The 27,755-nt window shown below is 43.2% G+C and overlaps 1 protein-coding gene across 2 annotated transcripts; it reads left to right on the forward strand.

The window, feature by feature from the left end:
- Positions 1-3,621: 3,621 nt before the first annotated feature.
- LOC103288419 (cytochrome P450 2C18-like) lies at positions 3,622-27,196 on the forward strand. 2 transcript variants are annotated; one of them, XM_008144090.3, is made up of 9 exons: positions 3,622-3,795; positions 5,696-5,858; positions 6,015-6,164; positions 10,368-10,528; positions 12,230-12,406; positions 16,593-16,734; positions 21,522-21,709; positions 25,672-25,813; positions 26,816-27,196. In XM_008144090.3, the coding sequence occupies exons 1-9, from the start codon at positions 3,628-3,630 to the stop codon at positions 26,995-26,997; spliced, it is 1,473 nt and encodes a 490-aa protein (XP_008142312.2). In that variant the 5' UTR covers positions 3,622-3,627; the 3' UTR covers positions 26,998-27,196. The 2 variants fall into 2 exon arrangements, with proteins under 2 accessions (XP_008142312.2, XP_054584916.1); XM_054728941.1 differs by lacking the exon at positions 12,230-12,406 and having other exon boundaries at positions 3,628-3,795.
- The last annotated feature ends 559 nt before the right edge of the window (positions 27,197-27,755 follow it).

Consider the following 27,755-nt stretch of genomic DNA (forward strand, 5'->3'; position numbering starts at 1 on the left):
TGTTGGATGAACCCAGATTTGGGACGACCGAGGAAAGTTGCACCTGAGCCTCCTCCGAGCCAAAAGCCGAAAGCTTCAACCTCCTCTGTGATTGTCGCAAGTACATTTCCCAGCTGGATGCCCAGAATCATTCCTGTGACAGGAAACTGGTCAGACCAAGCCACGGAGGGTTGCGTGGACAGCACCAAACATTAAAGAACTCACACACCCTTTACCCTGCCCTTAGCGTTTTCTTCTCTCTACTTACACTTTGCGCTCTGTGGTCCCAGAAGGCCCACCAATTACTCAGTGCACATTATTCTCAGCCTGGAATGACCCCCCCCTCCCATTGCCCATGTGGGGTCACACCCCTTCTTTTAACAACTGAGCTCACTAAGTAGGGGTGAGTGACCAGAACCCAGGACAGGGCCCGGTCAGGATTAGGGGCCCATGTTTGTGGGAGGAATAAATAAATGAGTGAAGGAAGGTAGGAAGGAGAGAAAGCCATCATTTGCTCTTCCTGGAGATTCACTTAGTGGTCTGCTGACTCAGCAGGCGGTTAAAACCCCTGTCGAAGTAGAATAGAGGAATGATGAAATTTAAAATGGTGAAAAAATGTCCATAGCATGTGACCATGTAATATGAATTAAAATTCACCATTTTGAACTTATGAGGGAAGGTGGGGGGTGAGGGGGTAAGAGATCAACCAAAGGACTTGTATGCATGCATATGAGCATAACCAATGGACACAGACAGTGGGGGGAAGGCATATACTGGGGGGGTGGGGATGGCTGGGGAGAGGTCAATGGTGGGGGGAGAAGGAGACTCATGTAATACTTTAAACAATAAAGAATTTAAATAATAATAAAAATTTAAAGAAAAATAAAATTCCCCATTTTGAACTACAAAGGATCCTAATGTTTTAAAAAAAAGTTTATGGTGTAATAGAGATAATTTCCTATAATCCCATTTGAGAGAATTAAAAACAAATTGTGATGTAATTAGAACAACTGCTTGGGAAAGTTTGAACTCTTCCCCAATAATTTTTGGATCAAAGAAGGTACCAAAGTCAATATTGCACAATCCTTTAAAAATACTAACAGTGGATACACTAATAACATGTCGAATAAAAAGATGACCCGAAACAAACCTGGGACCCTTCAGTCCGCAGACTGACACTCTACCCAGTGAGCCAAACCAGTTAGGGCCTAAGCCACATTTTAAACTAAGAACCAGGGTCCTCTGGAGAAATGGCCAATTAGAGAGCTGGGGCAGGAGTACAAGGTGATGGCTGTATCAGAAAGTAAGGAATTTCTCAAAGACGGATGTGGTCGCGTGAAAACAGAGCCACTGAGTTAATTTCATCCAAGGTTCGGTAGCTCGGTGCGTGTCAAATCCAGAGCTGTGTGCGTCAGGAAGCAAACACTAGCTGCTCTTAGTCCCACATAGAGGGCTGGCCAAGACCTGAACTCACTCAAGTTCGGGAGGTTACAAAACTAAACTCCTCTGACCCCTGTTCAGTCAGCCTGAGCGGCTGCAATATTGACTCAGTTGGTGTTTACTTGCTAGTCACCGATTAGCACGGAATGGTGGAGCATACACAGTACACAAATGCTAGGGAACTCGCTTGACCCGAATGTTGACTGGTGAGCAAGTGTGCAGGACATCGTGTCCTTAGCCAAGGTGCTGAAATGTTGAGGCCAGCGCCTCTTCATTCAAATGGGCATAACTTTCCCTTCGGCAAAGGGGATGGAGTGTATCAAAAGAGATGAGATGGAAGTGAGAATTCTGTCAATTGTCAGTCTCCCTGTTAACACGAGGGCTAAAACATCGTGTGAATGGCGCCTTGACGCGTCTTACTTTTCCTTACGAAAAGAGCTTAGAAGTAGCTGCACTAATCCAGTTAGGACAAATATGATGGTGTCTACGGGATCTGTCCTTGTACAGCATTACTGTTGGTGATCTGATAATGTAGGCCATCCCACTGACATCTGGCTCCTCATGATCACTAAATGTTCCCCTTGACGAGGTCTGCACGTTATGCTGGTTCGTGCCGTGAGTCTGTTCAAGGAATTCCCTGTCTTGTCTTCCAGAGTCCATGCCTGTGGTCGTGTCTAAAACCTCCCCTCCTTGCTGTGCCCGCGTCACTCCATTATTGGCGACAATGACAGGCCAACAACGTGACAGAAAACACCGTGTCTGGAGGCGAGTGGGTCGTGACGGGCTTTTCAAGCCTCCCCCTAAATTCTCTGACGTGGGTTCTTCCCTGGTACCTGTGCATCTTCACCTCTGCAGTGGTCTGCGGCAATGGAGAGAGGGGGTAGAATCTCTGTCTTTTATTTCTTCTCTTGAGAATCTAAGGCCCTTTAATGCTTGGAGTCAGTTAAGGCCTTCCATTTAACATGAAGTCCGTTACTTTGTGAACAGTCAGTAGGGTGCACACTCAGGGGAAGTAATGTTCTGGGGGGTGTTGGTTTCGTTTTCCTAAAATTGATCTTGCGGCAGCCATAGGGCACCACAATGGGCATTAGAAAATGTAATTTCCAATCCCAGTTTTGTGACTTAGGAGCTGTGTGACACTAGATGGGTGTCCCGTTCTGAGTTTTCCTTTCTCCGTTGGAAAAATAAAAATTAGTAATGTCTCTTTTCAGTGTTTTTATCTTTTGGTGGGGGTAGAGTTTGATGTTAAAATGTGTATAAATTTACTTAACTAATAAGCAATGCAATTTGGGGACTCAAGATGAATGAGTTATGTTCCCTAGTTTATGTTTAGCTAGCTGTGCTGTTAGTATGGTCCTTCAAAAGGCTTTCATTTCCGCCCAGCCAGTGTGGCTCAGTGGTTGGAAATTGGCCTGTGAACCAAGAGGTCACGGTTTGATTCCTGGTCAGGGCATATGCCTGGGCTTGGTCCCCAGTGTGGGGCATACAGGAGACAACCGATTAATGATTCTCTCAACTCATTGATGTTTCTATCTTTTTCTCCCTTCCTCTCTGAAATCAATAAAAATATATATTTTTTAAAAGGCTCTCATTTCTAAGGACAATGTATCCTAGTGTTTGATAAAGCATTAAAGGATAAACACTTGTTTATATACAAGTATTGCCCCCTAAGGTATGAATTCTCAACTGGTCATCAATCTGTGAATCCAGAATATTGAACAATTTTTATTTGATTTGAGAGAGCAAGAAACATCGACATGCAAGAGAAACGTCCATCAGTTGCCTCCTCTATGGGCCCCAACTGGAATGGAAACCACAACCTTCCCAGTCATGACTGGGAATCAAACCCACAACCTTTTGGTGTACCAGACGACACTTCAACCCACCGAGCCACGTCGGGGTGGGCAAGAATGTTGAGCAACTTTTTAAAATAAAAATATTTACTTCACTGGTTCTTAACCATGTGGGTGTTTAAGAGTAAATAACAGTGGCTTGGCTTTACCCCAAACTTATTATACCAGAATTTCAGGGGTGGGGATCTGTAACTGAGCAACAGACCAAAGTCCCTTGGAGAGAGAAAGATTAAAGTAACTAGATCTAGCTGATTAATCACCCTCCGAGACCAAGAGGCACATTCTGCGTAGCAGGGAGTGCTATGAGCGTTTGGAGTTTAAGCTCCCAGTAGACTCAGTAGGAAGAGCCGCTGCGATGGGCCCGGTCGCGCTCCTGGTGCTCTGTCTCTCCTGTTTGCTTCTCCTGTCGCTGTGGATACAGAGCTCGGGAAGAAGGAAACTCCCACCCGGCCCTACTCCGCTCCCAATTATTGGGAACATACTCCAGCTAGATGTGAAGAACATCAGCAAATCCCTAAGCAATGTAAGTATGTTTGGTGTTCTTCCAGCAGCTTGCAATGGGTAAGGAAATTAACATCTACTTCTAAATAAAATAGAGTTATTGAAATATGTGTTAAAATAAAATTATTAAAGCATGTCATTGTAAAGCAAATAACTCCCCGTAGAGTATTATTTTTGGTTTTTCATCCACAAGAACAGTGAAATAAAACACTAACGCATTTTATGAGTGAGGTACGTTAGGTCTCTGCAGGCTACAATCAAAAAATAAAGTAGCAAAAGATGGGAGAGCTGCTGCCCTGTTTAGTTTCCCCATTATTTACAGTGATTTTTAGCTGAAGATAAATGGTAAGGGAGATGTTTTTGATTAGAAATTTCATTCAAGATGTCACTGGAAGAAGATTTGACTTTGGGCGCTGGGCACACAATGCAATATTCAGATGACATATAGAATTGTACACCTGAAACCTAATTTTATTAACCAATGTCACCCCAATACATGTAATTTAAAAAGGAAGTCATCTATAACAATAAAAGCGTAATATGCTCATTAGACCGGACAGCCAAATGACCTTCCGGACGTCCTTCCGGACGACCTTCCAGACGAAGCCAGAGCTGTGAGGGTGGAGCCCCTTGCACGAATTTTGTGCATTGGGCCTCTAGTCTACTATATAAACACCATGTTTTGTTCAGAAGAGCTAGGAAAACTGTACTTCTCAAAGGAAGCAAATTATGCCTGAGGTCAAGGAAAAAACTGGGATGAAGAATAGTGTGAGTGAAAGAGAGAAGTTATCAGGGCCAGCTTGCTGGTAACAGGATCCTTTGGGCACAGTCAGCAGCTCTGTGGCTGCCTGTGGCCCGGACTGCTGAAGGTGGAAGAAACTGCTTGTCCATGAGATGCCGCATGTCCTGGCGCTGCCCCCATGGTGTTCCCTTCCTTCTGTGTTCGTAATACAGAGGATCATGAACTGGGCTGGGCCTCAGGATCATCCAGTGTGAGCTTAAGTACAGGACTCCAGTACTCGTCACAGGGCTACTGAATCAGAACTCTGATGGCAAGAGCTCCCCAGTGATCCTGGAGGAGCAGGTGGGATCATTGGAGATTGACATATGCTAAAGGATCCGAGGTTGCATAAATAGAGGCTCAAATTTCAATCTGCACATAGTAGCTAGGGGATGCAGAAAAGGCACTGAAATTCTCTGACATCTGTTTCCTTATTGGTAAGTGGGGCAAATGAACCACTGACAATGCTGCTTTGAGGATTAATTGTAATATGTGTACAATTTACCCAGGCCATTGCCGGGCACATAAGTGGCAGCTATTAACAAACACCCTCATGTTTATGTATTAATTTCAGAGATATTCTAGGCCATGTCACAGAATCCTATCTAATAAAGAGGAAATATGCAAATTAACCATCACACTGTCACAAAGATGGCGGCGCCCATAGCCACAAGATGGCAGCACCCAGTCCCCTCAGCCCTGCCGGAGTCCCCCAGTCCTTTCAGCCCCGCCGGGGGGTGGCAGGCGCACAGTGTGGCCGGACCCTCCCTCAGCCCCCCAGCTGCCCAGGGCCAGCCTGAAGCGCAGGCAAGCCTTGGATGGCAGCTGCCCAGCCGCTCAGGGCTGCCCGAGGCTCAGGCAACCAGCGCCGGCCGAGGCTTGTGCTGCCGGCAGTGGCAGCAGTAGAGGTGTGATGGGGGCATCGCCTTCCTCTGATCGCCAGGTTGCCTCCCGCCCCTGAGGGCGCCTGGACTGTGAGAGGGGGCAGGCCGGGCTGAGGGACCCACCCCCTCCACTTTCATGCACTGGGCCTCTAGTAAAAACATAAAACAGGATGATAATACCATTCTGAATCAGGCACAATATATTGCCAAATAGTGACTTCTTTGGCTAACATTTGAATCTCCTTTCCACTTCCCAGCTCTCAAAAGTCTATGGCCCGGTGTTCACTGTGTACTTTGGCATGAAGCCCTCGGTGGTGCTGCACGGGTACGAGGCCGTGAAGGAAGCCCTGATAGACCGGGGCGAGGAGTTTGCTGGAAGAGGCAGTTTCCCATTGGCTGAGAAAACTAACAAAGGGTTTGGTAGGTGTGCATGTGGAATAGGCCTGGGGAGGATGGAAAATAGGAATTTAAAGATCTCTTCAGAAAGCTTGGCCCATCAGTCGGTGTGAACGCCAAGTGTCAGCTTCCTCTCCTTGTCTGGGACCTCCCTGCCAGTTTCCGTTTCCCTCCTTGTAGGAATCCTTTTCAGCAATGGAAAGAGATGGAAGGAGATCCGGCGCTTCTCCCTCATGACCCTGCGGAATCTGGGCATGGGGAAGAGGAACATTGAGGACCGTGTCCAAGAGGAAGCCCGCTGCCTGGTGGAGGAGTTGAGAAAAACCAATGGTGGGTGATTCTATACACCGTAACTCTGACCTTAACTGACGGTTCTCTTCTCTAATGGGGCCCCTGGACACATTTCAGGGTGGTCAACTCCTTCATAGGGGTGGTGGTGTCAGCCCTCCCGTGGAGGAGTGAGGGTCTGAAGCAGAGCGCCAGGGAGGTTTTGTGTGTCCGTGCTCATTGTGCGTGCACACCCATGATTGTGCATAGTGTGGACAGAAAGGATCATTCATTCCTATTCTCTCGGAACTTTGTTTTCAAATCTGAAATCACAGAGAATAGTTTTGAATCATGTTTTGACAAAGTCAGGGGACAATGTTTTTGCTATAGCATAAATGTGGGTTATTTATGCCAGAGCACTTCACCAGGTGATGCTTGTCAGGTGGATGTGCTGGGAATGACCTCATCACACTCTTATGGAGCATGTAACAAGTAGCAGGTGCTTGCATTTCATTGGCCTGTATTTGTATGGTCAGCCTCACAGACATCTCTAAGAGTGACTTTCAGGGCCCAGTCCCATAGTTCGGGCCAATAATGATGCCATCTATGGTATTAATCGCTGAGGCATGTCTTTGTATAATTCCCATCACTTATGATTTCTCTGTAGAGATAGCACTATTTTAAACATTGGCATTAATTACTTTCTGTTACTCACTGTATTGATTTATGTACTTTGAATACATGCTACATTAAAATTCTTCAAAATACAAAAAATGCCAAGTTATAAAATGTTTAATTTAACTGGATTTAAACCATTATCAAGTACAACTTATCCTGTCTTCTCTAAGTAGAATTTGGCTCTGTTTTCAGTTTGCTAAACTTTGCTCCAACTTTGTTGGACTTTGGTAACAAGTACGTGGCAATTATTTGCCTTCCACAGATGGTGTAATGATCTGAAAAGTGCTCTGTCAAAATGACAATGAATTTTGGTTTGGTTTACAAATTACCCTGTTTTATTTATTTATTTTTAAAATATATTTTTTATTGATTTCAGAGAGGAAGGGAAAGAGAGAGAGAAGCATCCTATATAATAAAAGCCTAATATGTTAAGTGTCCAATTGTCCAGTCGGCTGTTCAACCAATCAAAGCATAATATGCTAATGATATGCTAAGGCCGCTCAACCACTCACTATGACATGCACTGACCACCAGGGGGCAGATGCTCCAATCTGTAGATTAACTTGATGCTGGGGTCTGGCTGATTGGGACTGAGCTAGATGGGCCGGACATGCCCTAGAGCACTCCCATGGTCCCTCCCCGGCTGGCCAACCTTCCGCATCTCTCCCCGGCCCCGATCGTGCAACAGTGGGGTCCCTTGGCCTGGCTTGTGCCCTCTAGCAATCCAGGACCCCTCGGGGGATGTCGGAGAGCTGGTTTTGGCCTGATCCCACAGGCCAGGCCGAGGGACCCCACTGGTGCACAAAATCTGTGCCAGGCCTCTAGTCAATAAGAGAGAATCATTGATTGGTTGTCTCCTGCACGACACCCCGCCTCCAGGGGATCGAGCTTGCAACCCAGGCATGTGCCCTGATTGGGAATTGAACCGTGACCTCCTGTTTCATAGGTCAATGCTCAACCACTGAGCCACACAAGCCTGGCTACCTATTTTAAATTATTTCTTCCATATTATGTGAAAGGAAACACCAAAAATCATATTTCACCTGTGAATCACAGACAGACAAAGAAATCCCCAAGACTTTTCAAATTATCCTTTATCTATCAGGTTAAAATAAAAGTTGTTTTAGCCCTAGCTGGGTAGCTCAGTTGATTAGAATATCGTCCTATACACCAAAAGGTTGCAGGTTTGGTCCCCAGTTGGGGGCGCCTACAGGCAGCAACTGATCGATGTTTCTCTCTCACATCAATGTTTCTCTCTCTCTCTCAAATTCAGTAAAAGCATATCCTCAGATGAGAATTAAAAAGGAAAAAAAAAAGTTGTGTGTGTGTTTTTTTAATATATTTGATTGATTTTTTACAGAGAGGAAAGAGAGGGATAGAGAGTTAGAAACATCGATGAGAGAGAAACATTGACCAGCTGCCTCCTGCACACCCCCCACTGGGGATGTGCCCACAACCAAGGTACATGCCCTTGACTGGAATCGAACCTGGGACCTTTCAGTCCACAGGCCGACGCTCTATCCACTGAGCCAAACCGGTTTTGGCAAAAGTTGTGTTTTTTTTTAAAGCTTAGAGCTCTGGAACATATTTTTTAAATCCTCACCTGAGGATATTTTTCCATTGATTTTTTTCTTGTTCTGAGAGAGTGGAAAGGAGAGGGAGAGACAGAAAGAAAAAAAACATTGTTGACTGGCTGCCTTCCACAGGGTTCCTGACCTGGGCAGCCTGCAACCGAGGTACCTGCCCTTGACTGGAATTGAACCCAGGACCCTTCAGTCTGTGGTCCTACTCTCTATCCACTGAGCCAGATCAGCTAGGGTCTTGGAACATTTAACAGAGTCTGGCCTAGAAGCCACTAACTAGGTATTTCCTTTTATTCTATGCCCTACTATTTCCTCCCCACATTAAACAAAAATTTATAGTATAAAGCAGCAGTCATCAATCTTTCGGACCTCACAGACCACCAGTGGTCTACGGACCACCAGTTGGCGACTGCTGGTATAAAGCACATAACATGAGATCTACCCTCTTAACAAAGTATTAAGCATACAGTACAGTATCAGGCAGCTAACTCCTCAGTAGGGTTCAAGCTCCACAGGGGAGTGTGCCACCTAAGAAAGATGGCATCTGCGGTATTAGAGAATGACTCAGAACCGGGTTCTTGGTGGCTCTCTCTCCAGAGCCACAAACCCAGTCTCTCCTCGTAGAACTATAGTCCACGCCACCCTCCCTCTGCCAGAGCCCAGGGTTAGTGGTTGTGAATGAGACTTTGTGTATTGGCCCTTTAAGAGGGCACCTGTGTCTCTAGCAGACTTGCATCTCCCCCGGGTGGACAAAATCCCTGCTAATTTTTACAGCCAGCTATTACATGGGAGCCTCTTCCTGGCTCTTGTGCTCTGGGGTGGGTAGCCTGGCTTGGAGTTGAGACCCCACACTTCTCAAGGGGAATCTTTGCAGCTGAGATATCTCTCCAGAATCTCAGCTACCAGCCCTTTTCATGTCTCCACTCTCCCTACCAGTCTCAATGTGGCTTCTCCTGTAAATCCTTGATTCTAAGACTTCTCTTCAGCTAGTCTTCAGATGGTTATTCAGGTAGATTGCTCTATATTTTAATTGTAATTCCAGTTTGGTCCTTGGAGGAGGTGACTGTACCATCTACCTACTCTGGCACCATCTTGGATCCTCCAGGAGGGAAAATTTTAAAAAAATATGTTTTTATTGATTTTAGAGAGAGAAGAAGATGGGGGAGAGAGAGATAGAAACATTGATGAGACCACAAACCAGTGACCTCATGATACATGGGACAATGCTCAATCCACTGAGCCACACTGGCCAGGTGGGAGGGAAATTTTTTTTAACATTGAAATAAAGATTTAAAAGAACTCCATTTTTGTTTCACTTATGTGGGATTTGTTTGAAATAAAAAAATTCTCATTTCATTTTTATTTTAGGCAAAAAGAATCCATTTTATAATAATTGTTTACTTGTATTAGCTTCTCTTGTCATACAACAAGGATGCTTCCTGCTTCTTTACACTTATTCTTTCAAATATATGAATTCACCCACAATCTTCCTCTCTATAGCTCCCTCTCTGTTGCTTCTACACATGATTCTTTCAATTATTCATTGTACATAAAACATCGTGAGGTCCCTATTCTTTCTCTATATCAGCACTTAATTTTCTACAGGTTTTGCAGACAAACGATATTCAGCACTAACTTTAATTATGACATGATATAAAAATGGCCTCTTTAAATGTTTTGTGTTTTTTTTCCTTTCTTTTTTCCTCCAAATTAACAGGCATCTTGGATGAAAAGACAATTTGTACTTGGGTACAAATAAAGACAATGGGTATAGAGTAATTTTTCAGAAAACCGTTATTTAACTAGCTAGGTTGAAATAATATACTCAGGTTAAGCTAAAAGTAATGTATTGATTTTATGCATGTTGAATATTTTGCTATTCAGAAATTTGTAGGTAAGGTAATTGCTTTATAATTTCTAAAATTACCTTTACCTGTTATTTCATAATCAAAGTGTTCCATATGTATATTCTAATGGTGTTTTAAAATTGTTTCTGATTCTTTAGCATCACCCTGTGATCCCACTTTTATCCTGGGCTGTGCTCCCTGCAATGTGATCTGCTCCATTATCTTCCAGAATCGTTTTGATTATAAAGATAAATTTTTTCTAAACATAATGGAAAGGTTTAATGAAAATGTCAAGGTTCTGAGCTCTCCATGGATTCAGGTGAGGCCAAGATTATTTCTTTACGAGGAATCCTTTATGCTCTTTTCTCCAAGTCCACATCTCTGTGTGTACCAAGCCATGAAGTGAATGAGTGAATGCCACAGTCCTTCCCAGAGCTTAGCATCATGAAGTGCTTATCTGGGAAACTGGGCCGAGCCCTTTAATGATAGACCAGAAAAGAAATGCCCTGAATACAGATCTGGAATTCAACCCCATTGACCCTGTCCAGGATATTCCTGCTAAATTCCAAAGCCCAATTTCCCATAAAATACTTTGATAACTTCCCAAAAACATACCTATAGTACTAAATGGACTTCTGGGTTTCTTCTTGAAAGGATTCCATTACCCACAGGTCTTGTCATCTAGTCAACACTTGGTGACTTCTTCAGTACATTAGTTGACAGAAATATATGCAAGAAGGGAGAATATTTGGGACCACAGATGCTGCTAGGAAACACTAACTAGGGTAAGAGTATTTGATGCTTTAGTTGGCATCTTAACTTACAAGGTAATTGTTTGGAGGATGACAAAATGATTGGTTACATGGTGTACAAACCATACACAAACATCACAAGTTGACCCTGTACAAGTTGACATGTTCTGTACTCTGCCTAAAAGATAATGATGTGGTCTTAAAGAAGTCACTTACTAGTAACTGCCCTGTGCACACTTTATATATAAAACTAGAGGCCTGGTGCATGAAATTCATGCACAGGGTGTGTGTGTGGGGGTGGGGGGTGTCCCCTCAGCCCAGCCTGCACCCTCTCCAATCTGGGACCCCTCAGGTGATGTCCAACTGCTGGTTTAGGCCCGATCCGCAGGACAATCTCACAATTCAGGACCACTGGCTCCTAACTGTTCACCTGCCTGCCTGCCTAATTGCACCTAACTGCCCCCCACCTGCAGGCTTGGTCACCCTCAATGGCCCCCCCTGCAGGCATAGTCGTCCCCAATTACCTCCCCCCCAGCCTGGTCGCCCCTTAGTGCCCCCCCCCATTGGCCTGGTTGCCCTTCACTGCCCCCCTGCCGGTCTAGTCGCCCCCAACTACCTCCCCTGCTGACCTGGTCGCCCCACGCAGCCTGCTGCTCGGTTGTTTGGTCACCCATCACTAACCCCCCTGACAGCCTGGTCACCCCACATAGCCTGTTCCATCATCCATTCGGTTGTTTCAGATGTGATGGTTGCTTAGCCTTTTACATATACAGATGTTGAGTTGTATTTCATGGTATCACCAGGACCCTCCCAGTTCTAAGATACTGATTCATCTGAGGCTACTAGACAGAAATAGAAACAGCAAGGATATGTTTTGTGCACTGTATCAGGTTGCCCAAACTCCCTTCCCCTCTGTTGTCATCTACAAAATGTGAGTCATAGTATTTCATGCCATCCCATATTTCAATATTTCAGGGAAGAATTGACGTAAAAAAAAATGAGAGAACTGATATACACCTGTTTTTATACTCTAAGCATGATGTATGCCCATAGAAGTGATTATCATCTTTGCTCCTCTGGTCAGAACTTTCTCCCTCAAATACACCCATCAGTGCAGAAAGTTACATATTTGTAAAATAGAAATCCCCCTCAAAACAAAGACCATATTTCATTAGTATTTAAAGTACAGTTTCTGACCAAGTCTTAGCATAGGGTATGTGTCTTCATTAAGTGTTTTTTATCAGATAAACTATCCTTTTCTCTTCTAGATCTACAACCTTTGCCCTGCTCTCCTGGACTATTTCCCAGGGAGTCAAAACAAAGTATTAAAAAATACTGCTTTTGTAAGAAGTTATGTTATAGAGCAAACAAAGGAACATCAAGCATCCCTGGACATTCACAATCCTCGAGACCTTATTGATTATTTCCTGATCAAAATGGAGCAGGTAAAATGTTGCCAAGCACTCACACGTTATTTGATTGCTTGTGCATCTTGTGGTTCACTGAATACTTTTTGTATTTATCAGAGATATGTCAATGGTCAGGCAAGTAATTCTGACAAGCATCTTAAGGAAATATGGTGTGCATGAATCTACACCAAGCAATATGGAAGATATACTATTAGGTTGTTAAGTGAACAGTGAATTGTTAAATAAGTGGACTACATTAATCCTGTTTTTTAGGTACTAATAATTTACCTGAGGAGAGACAGAATGATGCCTGAGGTGAAACAGAAAGAATTACAAACAAATTAGAAAATACAGAATAGCATGCCATGATGGGAACATGGACATGACCTTGCCCACAGTGTATAAGAGAATGGAAAAGCATGGCTTTACCTTGCTGGGCTTCCTGCACATCCAGTGGCTAGAAGTAAATCTTAACATATCTATAGTGAAGGACAGAGGAGAGGATTTCAGAAGGGTGAATGGTGTATACAAAGGTGTAGAGATTGTGGTGAGAAATAGGTGAATGGAAGAGACAAGCCTTAATTGAATGTAAAATAAATGAATTGGCATAGGAATGGAGTTGGAAATTGGTGTCGGTAGGCACGAATCCTGCACCATTTGTTGAAAAGACTATTTTTTCGCACATGAATTGCTTTGGCACCCTCGTCAAAAATCAATTGACTGGATTAAAAATGGCGGTGGAGTAAGTGGATGCTACACAGACATGCTACCAGGACCAAAATGGAATTGCAACTAGAATACAAAAAAAAAAAATCCTGAATAATCAATGGGAGACTAGCTGGAGAGAACTCTGATAACCAAGGACATAAAGTGGAGACCACCTAGAGACTGGTAGGAAGGACAGAGATGCGAAAGGATGGAGATGCGATCGCAGCTGAAGTTCCAGAGAGAGATCTCAGCTGTGGGGGTTGCCACTGAGAACTCTGGGACCCCAGCAGAGAGCACCAGAACTGAGAAAGGTACCCACATAACATCTGGCTGTGAAAAGCAGCAGGGGAGCTGTCTGACAGGGAGAGATGGGCTGGAAATGCAGGCACCCTCTTAAAGGGCCAACACATAAAATTCCATCTGCAGCCACTCACCTTGGGCTCTGGCAGAGGCAGGGCAGAGTGGACTAGAGTTGTGTGAGCAGAAGTCAGGGTTGGGGGCTCTGGGGTTAGATCTCAGGAGGTAGACGCCCTGGTTTCTTGTGCTGAGTCATTCCCTCATGCTGCGGAGGTCACCTTTCTCACACAGACATTTGCTATCCAGGTGACATTGCCTGAGGGGAAAACACCCTGCCCCAGAGTGTGGAGTTTCTGAGGCCCATTAAGAGACTGAGAATAACAACTAGCCTCCAGGCAGAAGCAACTACCCTGTCCTGTTGATGATTACCTGAGGGCTACTCAAGGCTGCATCCAATCAGTCTGCAGGCAGAGGCGGTCTCTGGAGGCTTTGAGTGTTTGCCTGATCTAATTAGTCAGAAACAGCGGTTGACACTGTCCTGCACTAGAGATTGAGAGGTGTAACACGGAGAAAGAGATAGAAAATGGGTTTGAAGAAATAATGGCAGAAAACTTCCCTAACCTGATAAAGGAGAAAATCACACAAGTTCAGGAGACACAGAGAACCCCAAGCAAGAAGAACCCAAAAGGCCCATGCCCAGAGACATTATAATTAAAATGCCAAAAATTAAAGACAAAGAGAGAATCTTAAAGGCAGCAAGAGAAAAGAAAAGAAAAAAAAAAAAACTGTTACCTACAAAGGAGTTCCCATAAGCCTGACACTGGATTTCTCATCAGAAACTCTACAGGCCAGAAGGGAATGGCATGAAGTACTCAAGATAATGGAAAGCAAGGATCTAAAACCAAGATTACTATGTCCAGCAAGGCTATCATTCAAAATAGACGGTCAAATAAAGAGCTTCCCAGACAAAAAAAAAAAAAGCTAAAGAAATACAGAAATATAATGGCAATAAATAAGTACCTAGCCACATTAATAAAAGAGAAATATGCAAATTGCCATCACTTTGCAACACCCACCAGCCAATCAGGAGTGAGTATGCATATTAACCCAACAAATATGGCGGCGGCCCTGCCCCCCCAGCTGCTCTGGGCCTCTGGGCAGCACACATGCAGGCTCGGAGTTGCCGGGCGGGGGTGGAGGGAGCTACAGGAGCAGCACTCCACCCAGAGCAAAGACTGAAGGCTCTGGCTGGAGCAAAGACTCCAGCCGGACTGATGATGGAAGGCGGCGGCCAGAGCGAAGGCCTGGGTCCTGGGTGCTGGAGGAAAACCGATCCTAGCAGTCAGGGAAAAGAAAGCCTATTGCATGAATCTTCGTGCAACGGGCCTCTAGTCAATAATAACCCTAAATGTAAATGGATTAAATACTCCAATCAAAAGGCCTAGGGTAGCTGAATGGATACAAAAACATGACCCAACTATATGTTATCTACAAGAGACCCACCTCAGAACAAAAGACACACAGAATGAGAATGAAGAGATGGAAAAAATTTTTCCATGCAAATGGAAAAGAAAAAAAAGCTGGAGTAGCAATACTCATATCTGACAAATTAGACTTTAAAATGAAGGCCATCACAAGAGACAACAAAGGTCACTACACAATACTAAAGGAATTGATCCAACAAGAGGTATAAGCGTGGTAAACATATATGCACCCAACATAGGAGCACTTAAATGTATTAGAAAAAACTTCTAGAGGACTTTAAGAAAGAGATCGACAACAATACAGTCATAGTAGGGGACTTTAACACCCCTCTGACTTCACTAGATAGATCTTCCAGACTAAAACTTAACAAGGAAACAGTGACTCCAAAGGACACACTGGATCAGATGGATTTAACTGACATTTATAGAACGTTTCACCCCAAAGCTGCAGAATATACATTCTTCTCAAGTGCACATGGATCATTCACAAAGATAGACCACATGTTAGGACACAGAACAAGTCTTTACAAGTTCAAGAAGATTGAAATCATATCAAGGATCTTCTCAGATCACAGTGGAATGAAATTAAAAATAAACTAATGTAAAAACACCCCAAAACATTCAAGCACATGGAGGCTAAATAGCATGTTACTAAATAATGAATGGGTTACCAACGAGATAAAAAAAGAAATAAAAAAGCTAACTGGAAAGAAATTAAAATGAACACACAACAACCCCACACTTCTGGGACACAGCAAAAGCAGTCCTGAGAGGGAAGTTCATAGCATTACAGGCCTACCTCAAAAGATAAGAAAAATTAACAATAAACTATTTTACCCTACAACTTAAAGAACTAGAAAGAGAAAAACAAGAAAAGCCAGAGTAAGTAGAAGGAAGGAAATAATAAAGATTAGAGCAAAAATAAATGATATAGAGATTAATATATATATATATCAGTGAAACCAAGTGCTGGTTGTTTTGAAAAGATAAACACCCAAAAATCAATGGCTTTTTTTATAGACCAACAATGAATTCTCAGAAAGAGAAACTAAACAAACAATCCCATTTACCATTGCAACAAAGAAATTAAGATATTTAGGAATAAACTTAACCAAGGAGGCAAGGGCCTGTACTCAGAAAACTATTTATCCATTATCTATTGATGGACATTTATGTTGTGACGGCCTTTGGCTCTTATGAGTAATGATGCTATAACATTTGTATACAAGTTTCTTCATGGACCTGTTTTCATTTTTGTTGGGTACATTCCTAGGAGAGGAGTTGATGGGACATATGGTAATTTTATGTCTAACATTTGAGGAACAGCCAAGCTTTTCCATGGTGACTGCAGCATTTACATTCCCACCAGCAGTGCATGAGGGTTCCCATTTTTTGACAGTTGCCAATACTTACTAATTTTTGTAATTATTAAAGCTGTTCTAATTAATATGAAGTATCCTGTGGCTTTGATTTGCATTTCCTTGATGACCAGTGATACTGAATATATTTTCATGTGCTGTTACCTATTTCTAATCTTTGGATAAATGTTATTCAAGTCCTTTGCTTATCTTTGTTGTTGAGCTGGGTTTTTTTTTGTTTTTTTTTGTTTTGTGTTCTAAAATTGCACCTTGCAGTTTGTATGTTGGCTTAACTTTATAACAAATGAATTATTTTGGATTAATTGGAATTCTGGCAAATGAGTTTGTCAAATAATTTCATCAAACTATTCCTAGGAAAAGCACAATCCGCACGGGGAGTTTACTATTGACAACTTGACAATCACTGTGTCTGATTTCTTTGGAGCTGGGACAGAGACGACGAGTACCACCCTGAGATATGCTCTCCTGCTCCTGCTCAAGTACCCGGAGGTCTTAGGTACGCCCAGCATGGTGGGAAGGGTGAATTTCAGGAAAGACGTTGGAAAGACATGGCAAGGACATTCCACCTTGTTTCTCTTAGAGAAGTGTCATTATTAAAATGCCTTCTGACCTGCTTCATTTTTCCAAGTTTAAAGAAGGGATAACAATGGGACATCTTTCTAAAATACAGCTGATGACTGAGAGGAGTGAAGACACTGTGGGCAGTAGCCAAAGCAATAAAGCATGGTCTAGATTTCCTGGGAGGCTATGTGTGGCAGGCACACACCAGCATGGGTTGGCCTGGGACTGCATAGTGGTTTTATTATGAAAAGGCCACTCACTTTAAACAGTGGGTAGATTCCTGCAGAGATCTCGCCTCGTTCTGAAAATGCAGGGTTCTAATGGAAACTATTCTTACTGAAGCATAAGTGAAAATCCTAGTGAGGCTGCCTGAGATCATTTCCAACCTAGAAAGTGTCCTAAAAATTGAGATTCACAAGAAATGTGGTACTATTCAGGCTTAAGATATTGCATAAAGGGATTTTGTTATTTCAGCAGTCTGTTTCCAGAAAGGAGTTGATTGATCTTTTACAAGATCTTCTACAAAGCACTTTATGTTAGAAATATACCTTTTTAAAAATCCTCACCCGAGGATATTTTTCCTTTGATTTTTTAAAGAGAGTGGAAGCGAGAGGAAAAGACAGAGAGAAATATCGTTGTGGAAGAAATTCATTAATTGGTTGCCTCCTGCACTAGCTCTGACCAGGGCGTGGGCCAGGGAGGAGCCAGCAACCAAGGTATGTGCCCTTGACCAAAATCAAACCTGGGACCCTTCGGTCCATAGGCCAATGCTCTATCCACTGAGCCAAACCAGCTAGGGCAGAAATATATCTTTATAGAGTTACGGTTATGCATAGCAGTTTAGAATACATTATTTTTTCCTGTGTTAAAATCCCACTAAAATGGTTACAACCTATTGCAAGTGAGAATTAGTCTTCTAAAGCTGGATAAGAGGAGGTCAGGAAATAGCCAACAGATCTTCAAAAATTTCTGAAATGCAGAGAGCATATAGAGGAAAGATAATGAACTCAGTAGAGAGGATGAAATTGTAACCTCAGTGCCAAAAGAGGAAGTTCCATGAGGAGGAAAAGTTATTTGTGATTCTTAGGATATATTCCCAGAAGTGGGATCGCTAGGTCAAAAGGCAGTTCCATTGTTAATTTTTTGAGGAACCTCCATACTGTTTTTCACAGTGGCTGCACCAGTCTGCATTCCCACTAGCAGTGCACGAGGGTTCCCTTTTCTCCACATCCTTGCCAACACTTGCTGTTAATTTGTTGACGATAGCCATTCTGACAGGTGTGAGCTGACACCTGGTTTTAATTTACATCTCTCTGATGATTAGTGATGTTGAGCGGTTTTTCAAGTCTATTGGTCATCTGTATGTCCTTTTTGGAGAAGTGTCTATTCAGGTCCTTTGGTGCAATAAGCCAGCCAGTGAAAGACAAATACCATATGATCTCACTTATATGTGGAATCTAATGAACAAAATAAACTGACGAACAAAATAGAAACAGAGGCATGTGGAACAGACCGACAGCAGACTGAGGGGAGGGGTTTGGTTAGGCTGGGTGAAAAGGGTGAAGGGATTAGCCAAAGAACATATGCGCATAACCCATGGACACAGACAACAGTGTGGAGATAGCCAGAGGGAAGTGAGGGGCTAGGGCTGGGTGGAGGTAGGCAAAGGTAAGGGGGGAAGGGGGACATCTGCAATAGTGTCAACAACAAAAATCACATTTAAAAAATGTATTTGTGTCCCTACATCCCCATAAGTTTTGGCATGTATGTATGTATGTATTTATTTATTTATTTTATTGATTTCAGAGAGGAAGGGAGAGGGAGAGAGAGAGAAACATCAGTGATGAGAGAGAATCATTGATCGGCTGCCACCTGCACGCCCCACACTGGGGGTTGAGTCCACAACCCAGGCATATGCCATGACTGGGAATCAAACCGTGACCTCCCGGTTCATAGGCCGACACTCAACCACTGAGCCACACCGGCTGGGTGTATAAGTTTGGGTATTTAGAAGTACCAATGTCAAAGAAGATAGAAGTAGGAACAGGCTGGAAAAGGTAGCTCTCCCTGCCCAAGTCCCTTTGACAATTCCTTTTACCAGGTAACTGTTTTTCCTCAATACAATGAGGGAGGTTTACTTTCTAGAGAAATGAGAGGGAAAGAGTGATGTGTAGGGCTGAAAAGAAACGTTAGGTAAGAATCTATTTCTTGAATTAAGAGACTCTTAGTTTCTTTCCCCATCCTACTTCCTGAAATCCAGCAGCCAGATTTTTAAAAAACTCCAGAGAGTGAACAGGTCTGGAGGAAAGATCTCCATAGTTGCCAGCAGATAGAAAATTCCCTTGACACGTGTATCAGAGTGAGTGAAATAAAAGCATCCAACCCAAAACACAGGGTCACAACACCAGGATTAAAAAGAAAATCACAAAAACTTCCAGAGAGCTGCATCATGTTGTGTGTAGGGATTGGGATTCAGAACAACATCAGAATTCTCAAGAGCAACCATCCAATTGTGTATTAATAAGAGTATATTCTCAAACCTGTACGTTTGACAAAAACTTTACACCCCACCCCCTTTTTTCCCCTTTTTTCATCCAAATGTCCGTTTTCATGTCAGAGGAAGTCATGGGCTCAAGGAATCAGCAGGGCTCAAAGGAGAAGGAAATTGTCAGGGAGCTTGCTAGATGCCAGGCCTAGGAAGTATCCACTTCAAAATGATTAGGTGGATAAAGCAGGTGTGAGGGGAGACACCAAGAAAAAAAGAAATGACTGATTATCTGAGGTTTCCTAATAACGGGGAAATTGTTATTAGGAGTTAGAAACATCTACCTCAGTATCTAGAAATAATTCTAGGTAAATCGATCGTGCCCTCGGCAGTTCTGGGTCTGACTCTTGCTTCAACAGTGTTTGGACGGAACAGACCCCACAAACCCCGGACGCCCCTTCTTCCAGCTTCCAACCACCTTCCAGCGTCTTATCCAGTCACCACCTTCAGAACCACCTCCAGGACCAGCCAACACACCGGGTTTTTTCCTACCGTAACTTCTATTGCCGAACAACCAGGAGCTCCCAAACCCGTCAGAATTATTCCACCGAGGGGGAGGCTGCCGCCAACCGCAGGGCCTGCATCTGCTGGCTCCCACCTACCTCTCTCTGGGCTGCTTTTTCTCGAGGGCGCGGGCCACTTTAGCGAGTTGGCTGAGAAGAAGCGTGAGGGCGCTGAGCGGCTCTTAAAGTTGCAAAACCAGCGCATTCTCTCCAGGACATGCTGAGCCTCCCCAAGACGAGTGGGTAAAACCCTGGGCGCCATGGGAGCCGCCCTGGCCTTGGAGAGGAACCTGACCAGGCCCTTTGGGAGCTGCAGGCCCTGGTTCTACCCCCTCAGCGCGTGACTTCCGGGAACCACTTCCGGGGCGAGGAGGTGAAACTCATCAAGAAGATGGGCGACACCTGGCTCACCTCCGCAGCTGGCCGGCCCCAGGCTGGTGGGCGAGTATCTCTTGGAAAGGCTCACCCTCCAGCATGACTAGGAGCCTTTGGAGCCAGAGGCCTTTGAGGGGCCCTCTGCATTCCCCTGGTGTCTGGCTTTTACCGGAGCCTCTCCCCAAAACTGCTAGCCATTCTTTTAACCACCCTGAGGCCCTCTCCCATGCATTGGACCAAATGAAACAATAAAGCTTTTGTAGCAAAAAGAGAGAGGGAGAGAGAGAGAAAGAGAGAGGGGGGAGAGAGAGAGAAGAGAGGAAGAGAGAAAGGGAAGAAAAAAAAAAGAGCTTTAGCCGAAACCAGTTTGGCTCAGTGGATAGAGTGTCGGCCTGCGGACTGCAGGGTCCCGGGTTCGATTCCGGTCGGGGGTATGTACCTTGGTTGCAGGCACATCCCCAGTGCGGGGTGTGCAGGAGGTGGCTGATGGATGTTTCTAGCTCTCTATCCCTCTCCCTTCCTTTCTGTAAAAAATCAATAAAATATATATTTTTTTAAAAAGAACTTTAAATCAAGATATAGAAAATTATGAATTGAATGAAAGAATCATGGTTTAGTCCAAGAAAGTACCAAAAATGAAACATCATCATAGTTGTCTTACCAGAGAGGATATACTGTGTAGTCAGAATGATGTTGAAATGTGATCTAACTATATCGGGGAAAACAAAATAAAGGGAATTGTGTGCGTGTTTGTGTGTATTTTGTATGAGGTGGGGATGGAGAACTAAATTCTCACCTTCCATACCAGGAAATCAGATATTGTCTAAAAATAGCAAGTAAGAAATAGAAGTCATTATTTGTTTATTTGAAATAGACTGTTATTGATTTCAGAGAGGAAGGGGAGGGAAAGAGATCTAGAAATACACAAAACATACCAATACACAAAACATACATTATCATTTAACTTTTCAACCCACATATTATTTTGATATAAAATTATGTTTGATTTCCTATTTTTCTTTGTATAAGGACTATAATTTCTTGACCATTTCATTTCTGTTTATATCATCAGGTATGCTTATATATAGGTATGGGTTGATGTATCTTAAGTCTAACTTGTAGGAGAGCTGTATGTATCTACATGGCAATTATTTCTCTATGTCTGGGTGTATTTCTGGGCTTATAACTGATGTTTATAATGACACTGAGACACCATAGTGCTGCATGTATCCCTGAGTCAGTATGTAAACACGGTATGCATTTTCCTGTTTTCCATCTGTCTTACTTGTGTCTTATCAGCTAAAGTCCAGGAAGAGATTGACCGCGTGGTCGGCAGAGAGCGGAGCCCCTGCATGCAGGACAGAAGCCACATGCCCTACACGGATGCCATGGTGCACGAGGTCCAGAGATACTTTAACCTCCTCCCCACCAACCTGCCCCATGCGGTGACCTGTGATGTTAAATTCAGAAACTACCTCATCCCCAAGGTAAGATGTGTTTCACCCACACTGACCTCAGTGGTCTTGAAGGTCCCATTTGCACAGTATGGTGTTCATCTTCTACCAACACAAGACGAGAGACGGGCAGAAACCACACTGTGGCAGCCTGAGGGACTCCAGTGTTTCCAGTTGAGACTATCGCCCTGTATAACAGGTTCTGGCATCTGGCAGTGTAGGTCTTGCAAATTTGTCCTACTTCTTTAATATTGTTTGGCTAATCTTAGCTACTTACATTTCCAAACTAATGTTAGCATCAGTTTGTCAATTTGCCAAAACAATCTGCTGGGACTTTTACCAGGGTGTCATTAGATCAACTTGTAAAGTCTTAGCATCATGACCCATTGAATCTTTCAATTAATAGGTATGGTATACACTCCCAATTGGGAGGGGGCTTTCTTTAATTTTCTTTTCTTTTTTTAAAATATGCTTTTATTGATTTCAGAGAAGAAGGAAGAGGGAGAGATAGAAATATCAATGATGAGAGAGAACCACTGATTGGCTGCCTCCAGCACACCCCACACAGGGGATCAAGCCCGCAACCAGGACACATGGCCTGACCGGGAATTGAACCATGACCTCCTGGTTCATAGGCTAACACTCAACCACTGAGCCAAAGCGGCTGGCCTTTAATTTTCTTAATAAATTTTTTCAGTGCATGGAAACATAATTGATTTTATTATTTTGATGGCCTTCTATATAGCAACCTTGCTAAATTTAAAATCATTGCTGGTAATTTGTCTCCAGGTTAATCTGCAATTTCTACATACATCACCCTGCTATCTGGGTTAAATATCCTTGTTTCATCCTTTATTTCTGATTTTCAGGAAAGTGGAGGTTTAACATCTCACTATTGAGAATGATGTTTATGTACGTTTTGGTAGATATTCCTTATGGATTGGGAAGTTTACCCTCTTGTTTTTCATTATTTTTTTGTCCTGAATGTGTATGTGATATTTTCATATCAATTTTCTGCATCTATTGGTATGATCATATACTGGCTTCATTTTCCCACTCAATGTGCATACACAACTGAATTTGATTTGCTACATTTTGTTCAGGACTTCTGTATTTATACTGATAAGAAATTTTTGGTCTATAATTTTTCTTCTTCAAAATTTTCTTGTCATATTTCTGATATGAAGGTAATGCTGGTCTCAAAAAAGTAGGTGAAAAATGTGCCCTAATGTAGGTTTATTTTGATTGTCTTCCCCTCTTCTTCTTGTGGCCACTTAGTCATGTCTTTGAAGTGCATGGCTATTATTCGTCCGTGTCACAGAACACTTCTCAATGATGTGAGATTCACTTGTGCTTTATTTTGGTCCTATCTAAAGAATATTGCCAGAACAGCGTCTCAAAGGTTTACCCTTATCTGTTTCTAAAACTTTATAGTTTTAGCACTTACATTTAGATCGATCATTGATCCATCCAGGTAAATTTGTAATGATGGTGTGAAATAATGGTCACACTTCCTTTATTTCTTATGAATATCTATTTGAGCAACACGATAGAAACATATTGCCTTTTGTATTTTTTTCTAATCTTAAAGAAAAATTTTCATATATTATTTGTTTAAAAATATACACGGGGCCCTGGCCAGGTTGCTCAGTGGGTGGAGCATGTCCCATACACCAAAAGGTTGTAGGTTCAATTCCCAATCAGGGCATATACCGAGGTTGCAGATCTGATCCCAGTGTGAGCAAGCATGGGAGGCAACTAATTATTCACCCAACAGTTTTAATGTTAATTGATAAAACTTGACTGGATTAATAATCCTAAAATGAATTGTTGCAAAATGATGATTTTTTTTCTAATTTTAACATTTTGTGTTTGTAGGCTAGGATTAATCTGAATTAAATCTCCCTTGTATATTTTTATTTATTTAAAATTGTTAAGTTATAGTTGGCATACAATGTTATATTAGTTTCAGGTGTATAATATAGTGATTCAGTATTTTTTGTTGTTGTTGTTAACCCTCACCCAAGGATATTTTCCCATTGATTTTCAGAGAGAGTGAAAGGGAGGGGAAGAGAGAAATATCAATGTGAAAGAGACACATTGATTTGTTGCCTTCCACATGTGCCCTGACCAGGGCCAGGGATCGAGCCTGTATCATGCTCTTGATCAAAATCAAACCCAGGACCCTTGAGTTCGAGGGCTGATGCTCTATCCACTGAGCCAAACCAGCTAGAGCTCAACATTTATTTTTTTGAATTTTATTTTTCAACTAGAGGCCCAGTGCATGAAATTTGTGCACTGTGGGGGGCGGGGGGTCCCCCTCAGCCTGGCCTCTGCCCTCTCACAGTCTGGGACCCCTTGCTCCTTACCACCTGCCTGCAGCGGAGGCGGGAGAGGCTCCCGCCACCACCACTGCGCTTGCCAGCCATGAGCCTGGCTTCTGGCTGAGCAGCACTCCCCCTGTGGGAGTGCACTGACCACCAGGGGGTAGCTCCTGCGTTGAGCATCTGCCCCCCGGTGGTCAGTGCACATCATAGCGACTGGTTGTTCTGCCGTTAGATTTGCATATTAGGGTTTTATTATATAGGATTATAGTTTACATTCAATATTTTAAAAATATATTTTTATTGATTTCAGAGAGGAAGGGAGAGGGAGAGAGATAGAAACATCAACGATGAGAGAGAATCATTGATCAGCTGCCCCTTGCACACCTCCCACTGGGGATCAAGCCCACAACCAGGGCCTGTGCCATTGACCGGAATCGAACCTGGGATCCTTCAGTCCGCAAGCCAATGCTCCATCCACTGAGCCAAACCAGCTAGGGCTACATTCAATATTATTTTGTATTAGTTTCAGATGTATAGCATAGTGGTTATAGAATCATATACTTTACAAAGTGTCCCCCCTGATAATTTTAGTGCCCACCTGACACCATATATAGTTATTATATTGTTAACTATATTCCTTATGCTGTACTTTACATCCCCATGACTATTCAACATATATTTATCTTATGTGCTCACCACACTAAGTCGCGTAACCATCTGTCACCATGCAAAGCTATCATACTATTATTGATTATTATACTGCTCTTCGCCTTTTTTATCCATCCCTCCCCTTCTTCCCTCTGGCAACCATCAGTTCTTTGCTTCTATGTTTTTAAATCAAGACAAACAACATGGCAATGATAAGACTAATAGTTGTTACAAACAATCCACATGGCAATGATAAGACTAATCGTTGTATTTATTGTCATTACTACAGAAAATATTATTTTTTATTAGACCAGATGTCTGTTTATAAAAGCCCTATGAATAGATAACTCCAGATATTTCAAGTTCCAACTTCTGTTTTTTAAACCTTCCATTTTAAACCATAATCCATCTATGAAATGAGTGAAGGTTGAAGTCATAAAATAAAGTAGGTAGTGGAGACATACAGCAGTGTCCAAACGTGGTGATGAGCAGAATGGATTCAGAAGGCCTGCCACCCTAGGACCCATGTACTCAGTACTTCAGATGCTATTGGAATTCACTTTAGCAACATCCCTGACACTGGTCTTAAACTGCCCGTTGTTTATTACTTGTTCTCTCTGGCTCACAATGCCACTGCCCTTCTTAGGACCGAGGATTCCTCATGTATAGATCATAAGATTGGACTAAAGGACTTGCTCCACAACTACTTTTTTTTTTCTTCTTTCAAATTTTAACAGCCAGTAGTTAGTCTTTTTTTTATATGTAAATATATTGTTACTGATTTCAGAGAGGAAGGAAGAGGGAGAGAGAGATAGAAACATCAATGATGAGACAGAATCATTGATTGGCTGCCTTCTGCATGCCCCCCACTGGGGATTGAGCCTGCAACCCAGGCATGTGCCCTTGACTGAATCGAACCCAGGACCTTTCAGTCCACAGGCCCAAGCTCTATTAACTGAGCCAAACCAGCTAGGGCTCCACAACTTCTTCATTACTCACTTTTCCTTCTGTTCTTTCCAGGGCACGACCATTATAACATCTCTGACTTCTGTGATGCGAGATGACAAAGAATTCCCCAACCCAGAGAAGTTTGATCCTGGCCACTTCCTGGATGAGGCAGGCAACTTCAAGAAGAGTGACTACTTCATGGCTTTCTCAGCAGGTAATACAAATTTATTTTCTTCTCTTTTTTTTCCCAAAATATGTTTTTTTAATTGATTTTTTTTTTTAAGAGAGAGAGGAAGGATGGAGAGATGGAAACAGCAATGAGAGAGAAATATCGATAGGCTGCCTCCTGCACGCCCCCTAATGAGGGTCGAGCCTGCAACCCAGGCATGTGCTCTGACCAGGAATCAAACCGGCGACCTCTTGGTGCATGGGATGATGCTCAACCAACTGAGCCACACCGACTAGGCTACGAATTTATTGTCGTTGGTACTGCAGAGGGCAGGATATTGTTTGGGAATCAGTTGGAACTTACGTAGCCCTCACCCTGGGACTGGTAGAACTGCTCTTTGTCCATGGCCAGACGCACCTCTCCCCAGGCCCGCACACTTTCTCTCCTCATGGCCCACCCTTGTTATTAGGCCAGATCACCGGGGTTTGGGAGAGTTGACTCAGTTCTTCCAAGTTCAGAAATGAAATCTGAGCTTGGTACTGAAAATATAAGAGAAGTGCATGCATCCCAGCCAAACAGAGCAGTGTGGTACAAAACTGGGAACTTCAGGGTGTGTTGGAGATTGATGAAGAGTAGGTATACGTAGAGCAAGAACAAAAGCTATGAAAACGTGAAGAACGATCATGAAACATCAGGCTACAAACAGGAAGTACAACCAATGTATGTGTGTTTCTAGAAAAAGACTGATAGAAACCTGAAAGAGAAGTTATAAAGTGAGAACACTTAATGAAATACTTGGTATAGTGCTGATTCTCAATAAATATTTGTTGAAAGAAGAATACCTGTTAGGATAAGATATTGGGTGGACAGGATATATGTCCATCCTTTGTCCATCTGTGTATCCAACCATTCTGCTATCCATCCATCCATCCATCCATCCATCCATCCATCCAACAATTAATCAAATAATTACTGCACAGTCTCTTTCTGGCATCCAGAAAATCAGTGTTCAAGGATTATCTACTCTCTGTGTGTGTTATTTTTCAGGAAAACGGATGTGTGCAGGAGAGGGCCTGGCCCGCATGGAGCTGTTTTTATTCCTGACCACCATCTTACAGAATTTTACCTTGAAAGCCGTGGTCGATGTAAAGGACCTTGACATCACCCCAGTTATGAATGGGTTTGCTTCTGTGCCGCCTCCTTACCAGCTCTGCTTCATTCCTGTGTGAGGAAGGACAGACCTGTCAGCAACTCCCTCTCATCTGGGGCATCGTTCATCTCTTCCCCTCTTCATCCCTTTCCTGGGGGTCTCCTCTCTGACCTCTCTTCTCCTCATCACCCCCTTCACTCAAGATCCAGGAATATCCAGCCTCCATGAAAGGAGAATTTCCTGAGTCTCACTGGGAAACGGATATGCTCTTCTCCATACTCGGAAACATGTGTATTGGTGACACGTATGCTAATATAATGCTGAGTGGTACTGTGTAGTCAATGTGAATAGAGCAAGCTGATTGATTACTGTGCGCCAGGGCAGAGCCATTTCTCCTCTGCACGTTCTCAATAAAAAACATCATTTGCTGAGCCCGTTCTCAGACTTTCCTTCCTTCGTGCATAAGGCAGGTAAAAAAGTGAAAGAAAGTTGCCCTAGCTGGTTTGGCTCAGTGGATAGAACATCGGCCTGCGGACTGAAGGGTCCCGGGTTCGATTCCAGTCAAGGGCATGTACCTCGGTTGCAGGCTCCTGCCCAACCCAGGTCCTGGTTGGGGCTCATGCAGGAGGCAACCAATTGATGTATTTCTCTCTGTCTTTCCCTCTCTCTTCCACTCTCTCAATGGAAAAATATCCTCGGGTGAGGGTGAGGATTAAAAAAAGAAAGAAAGTAATACAAAGAGGCCTGCTGGTCCTCCTAAGGAGAAGCACAGAGGACAAACGGGACGCACACAGAAAAGCTCTCGTGGCTGTGTGTCACTGAGAATTACCTGAGGTT

Source organism: Eptesicus fuscus, chromosome 17, assembly GCF_027574615.1.
Source record: "Eptesicus fuscus isolate TK198812 chromosome 17, DD_ASM_mEF_20220401, whole genome shotgun sequence".
In the NCBI taxonomy this organism is placed as follows: Eukaryota; Metazoa; Chordata; class Mammalia; order Chiroptera; family Vespertilionidae; genus Eptesicus; species Eptesicus fuscus.

Bases quoted from the DNA above. Each gene is read 5' to 3' on its own strand.
- LOC103288419 (XM_008144090.3), top strand. From the start codon at position 3,628: ATGGGCCCGGTCGCGCTCCTGGTGCTCTGTCTCTCCTGTTTGCTTCTC. The intron at 6,165-10,367 runs GTGGGTGATTCT...CTGATTCTTTAG, and splicing joins GGAGTTGAGAAAAACCAATG to CATCACCCTGTGATCCCACT. The intron at 10,529-12,229 runs GTGAGGCCAAGA...TTTCTCTTCTAG, and splicing joins TGAGCTCTCCATGGATTCAG to ATCTACAACCTTTGCCCTGC.